We start from the raw sequence: 12036 nt of genomic DNA on the forward strand, positions 1-12036 counted from the left end.
CCCTTTCCCTTTGGTAACTGTTAGTCCATTCTTGGGTTCTGTGATTCTGCTGCTATTTTGTTCCTTCAGTTTTTTCTTTGTTCTTATACTCCACATATGAGTGAAATACTTTGGTACTTGTCTTTCTTCACCTAGCTTATTTCACTGTACTTGTCTTTCTCCACCTGGCGTATTTCACAGTAGCTCCTTCCATGTTGTTGCAAATGGTAGGATTTGTTTTCTTCTTATGGCTGAATAATATTCCATTGTGTATATGTACCACCTCTTCTTTATCCATTCATCTACTGATGAGAATTTCTGCGATAAACATAGGGGTGCATATGTCTTTTTCAAACTGGGTTGCTGCATTCTTAGGATAAATTCCTAGAAGTGGAATTCCTGGGTCAAATGGTATTTCTATTTTGAGCTTTTTGAGGAACGTCCATACTGCTTTCCATAATGGTTGAACTAGTTTACATTCCCGCCAGCAGTGTAGGAGGGTTCCCCTTTCTCCACAACCTCGCAAACATTTGTCGTTGTCTGTCTTTTGGATGGTGGCGATCCTTGCTGGTGTGAGGTGATATCTCATTGTGGTTTTAATTTGCATTTCTCTGATGACTAGCGATGTGGAGCATCTTTTCATGTGTCTGTTGGCCATCTGAATTTCTTCTTTGGAGAAGTGTCTGTTCAGATCCTCTGCCCATCTTTTAATTGGATTATTTGCTTTTTGTTTGTTAAGGTGCATGAGCTCTTTATATATTTTGGATGTCAGCCCTTATCAGATCTGTCATTTATGAATATATTCTCCCATACTGCAGGATGCCTTTTTGTTCTATTGGTGGTGTCCTTTGCTGTACAGAAGCTTTTCAGCTTGATATAGTCCCACTTGTTCATTTTTGCTTTTGTTTCCCTTGCCTGAAGAGATAAGTTCACGAAGAAGTTGCTCATGTTTATGTCCAAGAGATTTTTGCCTATATTTTTTTCCAAGAATTTTATGGTTTCATGACTTACATTCAGGTCTTTGATCTATTTTGAATTTACTTTTGTGTATGGGGTTAGGCAGTGATCCAGTTTCACTCTCTTACATGTAGCTGTCCAGTTTTGCCAACACCAGCTGTTGAAGAGGCTGTCATTTCCCCATTTTATGTCCATGGCTTCTTTAGCATATATTGATTGACCATATATGTTTGGGTTAATGTTTGGAGTCTCTATTCTGTTCCACTGGTCTGTGGCTCTTTTCTTGTGCCAGTACCAAATTGTCTTGATTACTGTGGCTTTGTAAAAGAGCTTGAAATTGGGAAGCGAGATGCTCCCTGCTTTATTCTTCCTTCTCAGGATTGCTTTGGCATTCGGGGTCTTTTGTGGTTCCATATGAATTTTAAGACTATTTGTTCCAGTTCGTTGAAGAATGTTCTTGGTATTTTGATAGGCATTGCATTGAAGCTGTAGATTGCTTTAGGCAGGATGGCCATTTTGACAATATTAATTCTTCTTAGCCGAGAGCATGGAATGAGTTTCCATTTGTTAGTGTCCTGTTTAATTTCTCTTAAGCATGTCTTGTAGTTTTCAGGGTATAGGTCTTTCACTTCCTTGGTTAGGTTTATTCCTAGGTATTTTATTCTTTTTGATGCAATTGTGAATGGAATTGTTTTCCTGATTTCTCTTTCTGTTAGTTCATCGTTAGTGTATAGGAAGGCAACAGATTTCTGTGTATTAATTTTGTATCCTGCAACTTTGATGAATTCAAGTATTAGTTGTACTGGTTTGGGAATGGAGTCTTTAGGGTTTTTTATGTACAATATCATGTCATCTGCAAATAGTGACAGTTTGACGGCTTCTTTACCAATCTGGATGCCCTGTATTTCTTTGTTTTGCCTAATTGCCATGGCTAGAATCTCTTTTACTATGTTGAATAACAATGGGGAGAGTGGGCATTCCTGTCTAATTCCCGATCTTACAGGAAAAGCTTTCAGCTTCTCGCTGTTAAGTTTGATGTTGGCTGTGTGTTTGTCATATATGGCCTTTATTATGTTGAGGTACTTGCCCTGTATACCCATTTTGTTAAGAGTTTTTATCATGAATGGATGTTGAGTTTTGTCAAATGCTTTTTCAGCATCTATGGAAATGATCATGTGGTTTCTGTCCTCCTTTTTGTTGATGTGGTGGATGATGTTGATGGATTTTCGAATGTTGTACCATCCTTGCATCCCTGAGATGAATCCCACTTGGTCATGGTGTATGATCCTCTTGATGTATTTTTTAATTCGGGTTACTAAAATCTTGTTGAGTATTTTTGCATCTATGTTTATCAGGGATATTCATCTATAATTTTCTTTTTTGATGGTGTCTTTGCATGGTTTTTGATATTAGAGTGATGCTGGCTTCATACAATGAGTTTGGGAGTATTCCCTCCTCTTCTATTCTTTGAGAAACTTTAAGGAGAATGGGTATTATGTCTTCTCTAGATGTCTGATAAAATTCAGCGATGAATCCATCTAGCCCAGGGTTTGTTCTTGGGTAGTTTTTCGATTACTGATTCAATTTCTTTGCTGGTAATTGATCTGTTTAGATTTTCTGTTTCTTCCTCAGTCAGTCTTGGAAGGTTGTATTTTTCTAGGAAGTTGTCCATTTCTTCTAGGTTTTCCAGCTTGTTAACATGTAGATTTTCATAGTATTCTCTAATAATTTTTTGTATTTCTGTAAGGTCCATCGTGATTTTTCCTTTCTCATTTCTGATTCTATTGATATGTGTTGATTCTCTTTTTCTCCTAATAAGTCTGGCTAGGGGCTTATCTATTTTGTTTATTTTCTCAAAGAACCAGCTCTTGGTTTCATTGATTTTTTTCTATTGTTTTATTCTTCTCAATTTTATTTATTTATTCTCTTATCTTTATTATGTCCTTCCTTCTGCTGACTTTGGGCCTCATTTGTTATTTTTCCAGTTTCAATAATTGTGACTTTAGACTATTCATTAGGGATTGTTCTTCCTTCTTTAAGTAGGCCTGGATTGCTATATACTTTCCTCTTAGAATTGCCTTCACTGCATCCACAGAAGTTGGGACTTTATCCTGTCGTTGTCATTTGTCTCCATATATTGCTTGATCTGTTTTTATTTCGTCATTGATCCATTGATTATTTAGAAGCATGTTGTTAAGCCTCCATGTGTTTGTGAACCTTTTTGTTTTCTTTGTACAATCTATTTCTAGTTTTATGCCTTTGTGGTCTGAGAAGTTGGTTGGTAGAATTTCAATCTTTTTGAATTTACTGAGGCACTTTTTGTAGCCTAGTGTGTGGTCTATTTTGGAGAATGTTCCATGTGCACTTGAGAAGAATTTGTATCCTGTTGCTTTTGGGTGTAGAGTTGTATAGATGTCTGTTACATCCATCTGTTCTAGTGTGTTGCTCAGTGCCTCTGCGTCCTTACTTATTTTCTGTTTGGTGGATTTGTCCTTTGGAGTGTATGGTATGTTGAAGTCTCCTAGAATGAATGCATTGCATTCTGTTTCCTCCTTTAATTCTGTTAGTATTTGTTTCACATATGTTGGTGCTCCTGTATTGGGTGCATATATATTTATAACGGTCATATCCTCTTGTTGGACTGACCCCTTTATCATTATGTAATGTCCTTCTTTATCTCTTGTTACTTTCTTTGTTTTGAAGTCTATTTTGTCTGATACCAGTACTGCAACACCTGCTTTTTTCTCCCTATTGTTTGCATGAAATATCTTTTTCCATCCCTTGACTTTTAGTCTGTGTATGTCTCTGAGTTTCAGGTGAGTCTCCTGTAAGCAGCATATAGATGGGTCTTGCTTTTTTATCCATTCTCTTACTCTGTGTCTTTTGGTTGGTGCATTCAGTCCATTTACATTTAGGGTGATTATTGAAAGATATGTACTACTGCCATTGTTGGCTTTAGATTCATGGTTACAAAAGGTTCAAGGGTAGCTTCTTTAGTATCTAGCTGTCTAACTTAACTCTCTTATTAAGCTGTTATAAACACAGTCTGATGATTCTTTATTTCTCTCCCTTCTTATTCCTCCTCCTCCATTCTTTATATGTTAGCTGTTTTATTCTGTACTCTTTGTGTTTCATTTGACTGCTTTTGTGGGTAGTTGATTTTATTTTTTGTCTTTAGTTAGTATTTGGCTGGTCTGCTTTCTTTGCTGTGATTTTATTTTCTCTGTTAACATCTGTTTAGCCTTAGGAGTGCTTCCATCTATAGCAATCCCTTTAAAATATCCTGTAGAGATGGTTTGTGGGAGACAAATTCCCTCAACTTGTATTTGTCTGGGAATGATTTAATCCCTCCTTCATATTTAAATGATAATCATGCCAGATACAGTATTCCTGATTCAAGGCCCTTCTGTTTCTTTGCATTAAATGTATCATGCCATTCTCTTCTGGCCTGTAAGGTTTATGTTGAGAGGTCTGATGATAGCCTGATGGGTTTTCCTTTGTAGGTGACCTTTTTTCTCTCTCTGGTTGCCTTGAATACTCTGTCCTTGTCTTTAATCTTTGCCATTTTAATTATTATATGTCCCTTGTGTTGGGAGTTCTGTGGGCCTCCATTGTCTGAGAAACTATTTCCTCCCCCAGATTGGGGAATTTTCCAGCAATTATTTCTTCAAAGACACTTTCTATCCCTTTTTCTCTCTTCTTCTTCTTCTGGTACTCCTATAATGCAAATATTGTTCCGTTTGGATTGGTCACACAGTTCTCTTAATATTCTTTAATTCCTGGAGATCCTTTTATCTCTCTCTGCCTCAGCTTCTCTGTATTCGTTTTCTGATTTCTATTCCATTAACGGCCTCTTGCACCTCATCCGGTCTGCTCTTAAGTCCTTACAGAGATTGTTTTATTTCTGTATTCTCCCTCCCTTCTTGGTCCTTTAGCTCTTGCATATTTCTCTGCATGTCCATCAGCATGGTTATGACCTTTATTTTGAATTCTTTTTCAGGAAGATTGTTTAAATCTATCTCTCCAGGCTGTCTCTTGGGGGTTGTCTGGGTAATTCTGGACTGAACCAAATTCTTCTGCCTTTTCATAGCAATAGCGGTAGCTGCAGGCAGGTAGCACATGTGTCAGCTGGGTGAACAAAGTCCTTCCCTGTTTGCTGGTCGCCTTGCTCTTCTCCACTGCCCGTGTTCATTATCCGCACTCCTGGAGCAGCCTCCGGAAAAATCCCTTAAGCTGCCATTGGCCGGGTCGCCTTCAGGGTAGTCCAGAGCCCTGTGGGGATTGTCAGGCACACCGGGTGTGCTCTCCTGCGAGAGCAGCGCCCCTTCACACCTTGCCCTGGTTTCTTCTGCCTGCGCTGGGCAGCTGCACACTGGTGGCAGCCTTTGGGTCTGGCCTGGGCGGCCGCGTGCTGGGCAAAGATTCTGGGCGGCTGCTGGGGGCGCAACCGCTCCACCACTGACATGGGCACGCATGGCTGCTCCCTGGCCGCTTAACTGCCACCACTGGCTCGCACTCCCACTCCCACTCCCAGGCTGCTCGGCCACCGCCGCTCTCAGGCTACCAGCCCACTGTGTCGGGGGCCGCACCGGCTGGGGGAATGACTGGCAGGCTGCTTATTGCCATGAGCGGCTTCAGAGCTGCACTCCCGGCCAGTGGGTTAGGGTGCCTGGAATTCCCCGTGATTCCCAGCTGCTGGGTTGAGTGTGTCAGGACAATTCCATCCAGCTGTGAGGTCCCTGTCCCTTTAAGACTTTCATAAAGCAGTCGTTTTTCTTTTGTCCCAGGGGAGACGGTTGCGTGGACCCGCTCGCAGATTTTGCTTTTCCATTTCTCTAATATCCAGCACACCGTGCACCATGTGTCTGCGCTCCCGGTGCAGATTACTAGAGCTGGTTGTTTAGCAGTAGCAGTCCTGGGCTTTCACTCCCTCCCCGCTCCAACTCCTTTCCTCCCTTCGGGGAACTGGCGTGGTGGGGGTGCGCTCATGTCCCGCCAGACCATGGCTTGTATCTTATCCCCTTCACGAGGCACTGAGTTCTCACAGATGTAGATGTAGCCTGGCTATTGTACTGTATCCAGTGGTTTCTTTTTTAGGAATAGTTGTATTTTTTGTATTTTCTTAAATATATGTTTTTGGGAGGAGATTTCCGCTGCCCTACTCATGCCACCATCTTGGCTCCTCCCAGGTTTTTTTGTGAGGTGGGCTCTTGACTAAAATTCACATAAGTAGCATTCTTAATGGTCTTCTATTGTTTTTGAAACATTTTGTTTTTTAAGAAGTTTTAAAATTAATTTTCACTTTTTGATAGGGCAACTTAGTGTAATACATATGGCACTATCTTAAGAATATCTGCTATAGAGTTAAGTTGTTTCGGTTCAAATCTTGGCTCTGCCTCTTTCTTTCTGTTTGACCTTGAGTAAGGTATTTCATCTCTTTGGGCCTTAGTTTTCTCATTTTTAAACAGGGATAAAATAACACCTACTTTATAGGCTTATTGTAAAGATTAGATTATTTAATAACTATAAAGGGCTTAGACACTATTTGGTAAACTCAGTATATACCTTTTTTTTTTAATCAAAGGAATATATGCACTTACTTTTAAAAGTCAAATAATATTTAAAGAATTGAAAAAAATCAGTCCTCTCCACAGAAAGCTTTGAATTCTTCTGTTTCATCTGTTTCTAAATAATATGTAATACTGTCTGTTGTTTTACCAAGTTTAGACATAACTTATTAAGTTATTTTATGGTAGGTAACAACTTAGCACATGTGAACACTCCTTAGCACATCCTCACCTTTGTCCCTACATGTATCATACTTTTTGCTTAAAACAAAATCTGATAACTTTACAACTATAATGCTAATATATTCTATTTTCATGAATTGTTTTCCTGTTCTTTTTTTCTATACTGTTTTTCTTTATAACTTTTCTCCTTTCCTAGAGTAAATCATTACCAGCATTTTTTCATTTGTTTACAATAGTTATGTGCCTCTTACTAATTCTTTCAGTACCTCTCAGGTTAGTTTCCAAATAGTTTCCTTGGAAACATCTCTTGAAGTCTGTCATCCTGTTCCAGGCAAAATTGGTTGCTTTCTAGACTTTCTGCAAAGCTGCTGTCTTAGGCTGCTTCTGCCATCATTCTAATTGCCTCTTTCCTTTCCTCGGTATTACTTGTTTCTTGTATCTCCTGTCTATGTTCTCTCTTGATTTTTCCCTCTCATTTTGGTAGAGCATATCCTCTAATAGTTTCCTGAGAAAAGAATCTTGAGAGGTAAAATTTGAAACCTTCCACATATGAAGATGTCTTTATTCTGTCCTCATACCTGATGGACAATTTAACTGAATGTAGAACCAGAAGATAATTTTCTTTCAAAAATGTGAAGTTTATTGCTGCCAAGAAATCCAAAGACATTCCTATTTCTGATCCTTTATGTGTGATTTTGGGTTTGAGGTGAGTTTCTTATAAGCAGCCTATAGATGGGTCTTGCTTTTTTATCCATTGTATTACTCTGTGTCTTTTGATTGGTGCATTCAGTCCATTTACATTTAGGGTGACTATTGAAAGATCTGTACTTATTACCATTGCAGGCTTTAGATTCGTGGTTACCAAAGGATCAAGGTTAGCATCTTTAATATCTTACTGCCTAACTTAGCTCACTTATTGAGCTGTTATATACACTGTCTGGAGATTCTTTTCTTCTCTCCCTTCTTATTCCTCCTCCTCCATTCTTCATATGTTGGGTGTTTTGTTCTGTGCTCTTTTTAGGAGTGCTCCCATCTAGAGCAGTCCCTGTAAGATGCCCTGTAGAGGTGGTTTGTGGAAGGCAAATTCCCTCAACTTTTGCTTGTCTGGGAATTGTTTAATCCCTCCATCATATTTAATGATAATCATGCTGGATACAGTATCCTTGGTTCAAGGCCTTTCTGTTTCATTGCATTAAATATATCATGCCATTCTCTTCTGGCCTGTAAGGTTTCTGTTGAGAAGTCTGATGATAGCCTGATGGGTTTTCCTTTATAGGTGACCTTTTTCTCTCTGGCTGCCTTTAAAACTCTGTCCTTGATCTTTGCCATTTTAATTATTATGTGTCTTGGTGTTATCCTCCTTGGGTCCTTTCTGTTGGGAGTTCTGTGTATTTCCGTGGTCTGTTCGATTATTTCCTCCCCCAGTTTGGGGAAGTTTTCGGCAATTATTTCTTCAAAGACACTTTCTATCCCTTTTTCCTCTCTCTTCTTCTGGTACCCCTATAATACGGATATTGTTCCTTTTGGATTGGTCACACAGTTCTAGTAATATTGTTTCATTCCTGGAGATCCTTTTATCTCTATGTCAGCTTCTATGCGTTCCTGTTCTCTGGTTTCGATTCCATCAATGGCCTCTTGCATCTTATCCATTCTGCTCATAAATCCTTCCAGAGTTTGTTTCACTTCTGTAATCTCTTTCCGGGCGTCTGTAATCTCCCTCCGGACTTCATCCCTTAGCTCTTGTATATTTCTCTGCATCTCAGTCAGCATGTTTATGATTTTTATTTTGAATTCTTTTTCAGGAAGACTGGTTAGGTCTGTCTCCTTCTCTGGTGTTGTCTCTGTGATCTTTGTCTGCCTGTAATTTTGCCTTTTCATGATGATAGAGATAGTTTGCAGAGCTGGCACAAGTGACGGCTGGAAGAACTTTCCTTCTTGTTGGTTTGTGGCCTTCCTCTCCTGGGAGAACAGCGACCTCTAGTGGCTTGTGCTGGGCAGCTGCACGCAGACAGAGCTTCTGATTCCTGCCCGGCTGCTATGGAGTTTATCTCTGCTGTTGCTGTGCGCGTGGCTTGCCTCGGGACTGCAGCTCTGATATGGTGGAGCCACGTTGGAGGGGGAGCGGCCAGGAGGCTATTTATCTCCGTGAGGGGCCTCCGTGTTCCCTGCTGCCCAGGGGGTTAGAGTGCCCATAGATCCCCAGATTCCCTGCTGCCTAAGTGTCCCGGGACGCTTCCGTCCGGTTTTGGGGTCCCTGTCCTTTTAAGACTTCCAAAAAGCACTCGCAAAAAAGAAAAAAATTAAATAAATAATTCAAAAAAAAAGCTGCTCACTTTTCTTTGTCCCCGGGCGCTGGCCTCAGGGACCCACTCACAGGTCTTGCTCTACTGTTTCCCTAGTATCCAGGACCCCACGCATGCATTGTGTCTGCGCTCTGGTGCGGATGGCTGGGGCTGGGTGTTTAGCAGTCCTGGGCTCCCTCTCCCTTCTCGCTCGGACTCCTCTCCTCCCGCCAGGAGCTGGGGGAGGGGTGCTCAGTTCCCGCCAGGCTGGGGCCTGTATCTTACCCCCTTCGTGAGGCGCTGGGTTCTTGCAGGTGTGGATGTGGTCTGGATGTTGTCCTGTGTCCTCTGGTCTCTATTCTAGGAAGAGTTGTCTTTTTTATATTTTCATCAATATATGTGGTTTTTGGAGGAGATTGCTGCTGCTCTACTCACCCCGCCATCTTGTAATAATATGATCCTTTATGTGTGATTTCATTCTCTTCTTCTTAACAAGCATTTGGGTTTTATCCCTACATTCTGAAATTTTATGATGATGTACTTCGGTGATTCTCAGCTAAATATCATGTCCTTCAGTTTGGGGACATGTTATGCTTTTTAACTTATAACCTGTTGTCTGGATGTAGGGCCTTCTGGATTGATCTCAGATTTTTCATAATTTTCTGTCCTCTTACTCACATTTTTAAATATTCTATTTTCTAGGGTGTTTCCTTGAATTTTTATTTGTTATCCTTCCCTGTAATTCTCTACTTAGGAACCAGCAAAGTGAAGTAAAAGCACTAACATACTTTTTACCCTTTTTGACACAGCAGATTGCTAAATATATTTGTCCTACATCTTTTGAGGGGAGGGCAGGGAGAAAAACAGTGATTGTTCTTGGAAAACAAATTAATTGCTCAGTCACTGTAGACTATCACAGAAATTTGAAGAAGTTTACAGAAGTAAAGCACTGGTTAAGTTGGCTTTCAACCTTCACAAACTGGCTTCAGCAAACAAAACATTTCTAAGTGATGGCAGGTTCTTTATCAGCAAAGGCCCCTAAGCCATTTTCACCATCAGTGTTGATTGCTAAAGTCAAACTGAATGATTGTTAAATTTAAATTGGTCAGGTGTGAACTTACTTTCCTTTGCCAAGGCATCCCAAAGCTCTAACACACTTTTTAAACCACATTCTTTGAAAATTTTATAGTTTTTTAGGCTGGTGAGACATTGCAACTAATGAAATTAAAAGATTTCTTTAAAGATAAGAATGCATAGAGACACAAAATACTCCCTTAGTTGTAGAGCTGTGAAACATGCATATTTCCTTGAGGAAAAGTACTTACAAACTCTGAATGAAAAACCATTAGTTGTTAAATATGAAGTTCACTCTCATTAGGTCCTATTTACTAACCATGCTGTTTAGTCTATATTTTGCTGAGGTTTTTCCACCTTCATTTTTCTATCAGTTACTGGAAGATCTATGTTAAAGCATCTATGTCCTTCAGCTTCACTAGTTCTCTTTTTAGATCTGTCGACTTTGTGCTGTATATTTTGAAGCCAGTTCTTCAGGGCATACAAATCCTAATGAAAATACTGTATTCTGCTGCTGAACCTGCCCATGGTCTAAATTTCAGCTACACATTCTTCAGTTCCCAAAGTTCTATTAGGCTGTTAGTTCAAACCTGCATTGTTGCCTTTTATAATGTCCTGCTTCCTGCAGATACTTTTCAAGCTTGATTCTCCTTGAAACATAATAAACATGGCTATTTTAGGAAAAAAAAAAAGGAAAGCCATTAGTTGATGCTAAAACAAACTTTTTTTGCCACAGATCCACAGAAGAGAATGCTGTATTTTGCTTTTTCACATAACAGACTTATCTCGGTGAACTTTCCATATCAGTACATAACTTTCTACATACAATTCCAAAGTACAGATATACCTAAATTTATAACTAATTACTAATGATGATTTTTAAAGTTCATTCCAGCTTAAAACCTTTGTAAATGACCTTCTACATCATCATTTCACATACATGTATATATTGTACATTTACAGTTTTGATAATTCTTATAAAATATAAACTAAAATAGGAATCAGTGGTTAATTTCCTAACATGATATATATGGCTGCTACCAAAAGCTAGCTTTACTTAAGGGAGAAGTAAGAGAAGCGTTCCCACCAGTCATGAGCAAGAGAGGATGCCACTATTACTGCTAATATTTAACCATTGTTCTAAGGTAGTACTGACCAATGCAGTTAGGTGAGATAAAGAAGTGAAAGTTATAAAAATTAGAAGAAATAAAAACTATCACTTTTGCTCATGATTAGAAATAATTTTTTAAATCATGTTTAAGGAAGACCTATTCTTTATTGAATAGAGGAGATAATTCTTAAATTCTGTCTCCTTATATTTGTTAATTTGATGAATTATATAAATAGTTTACTAAATCATAATTTAACAGTTGGTTTGGTTCAGGAGAAAAATGTCACTGTTTCTTCATAGGGTTTCTATTATTATTTGTTTGGACCGCTTCTTCCCTTCTTATTGGAAACTTTCCTCAAGGATAACTGGCATAAGCAGAATAATTGCAATCTGGTACTTGTTTTAGAACAATATATTCATAGTTGTTTATCAGAAGTCTGGAATCTATAAAATTCTTCACAGGTGCTTTGCTGAATTACAGGCCTTTTTACTTCCAATATTTCATTTTGTATTTTTGTATTTATTCTTTTTACAGTAAATTTTTTTAATGTATATGAATTTGTTTATGGTGTATATATGTATAGATAACAAATAAAATTGAAAATTAAATTGTGTAGCTGAATGTTTTAGATAGAATATTTATAATTAATCCTAAGCAAGATATCATTTTAGATGTTAATCATTTGGAACCGAAGTGTTTGTACATTTTGAATAATCCTAAGCATAATTAAAACTTTTCTCAATAATTTGCTGTCATCATTGTGAGTATCAGACTAGTACCTTTTTATACTGTAATTATGTCTTCTATCTCTTCTCATCCAATTTGTTTAGCTTTAGAAAAACCAAATAAATGATATTAGTCATAGGAGCTAATAGCCAGTAT

The 12036-nt window shown here is 38.7% G+C and overlaps 2 protein-coding genes across 6 annotated transcripts in view; one reads left to right on the forward strand and one right to left on the reverse strand.

Moving 5' to 3' along the window:
- PPP4R3B (protein phosphatase 4 regulatory subunit 3B) overlaps nucleotides 1-12036 on the forward strand; it is a 56409-nt gene that overhangs the window by 41681 nt on the left and 2692 nt on the right. The window lies entirely within an intron of this gene.
- CFAP36 (cilia and flagella associated protein 36) overlaps nucleotides 10599-12036 on the reverse strand; it is a 30068-nt gene continuing 28630 nt past the window's right edge. For 2 of the 3 annotated variants that reach the window (XM_073212987.1, XM_073212979.1), the window contains exon 11: nucleotides 10599-10713. In XM_073212987.1, coding sequence (XP_073069088.1) covers nucleotides 10614-10713 — 100 coding nt within the window. In that variant the 3' untranslated portion in view covers nucleotides 10599-10613. Of the gene's footprint in view, nucleotides 10714-11965; nucleotides 11985-12036 lie in introns of those variants that run through there. The other variant, XM_073212994.1, reaches the window with a different exon arrangement.

Source organism: Manis javanica, chromosome 1, assembly GCF_040802235.1.
Source record: "Manis javanica isolate MJ-LG chromosome 1, MJ_LKY, whole genome shotgun sequence".
Taxonomy (NCBI): Eukaryota; Metazoa; Chordata; class Mammalia; order Pholidota; family Manidae; genus Manis; species Manis javanica.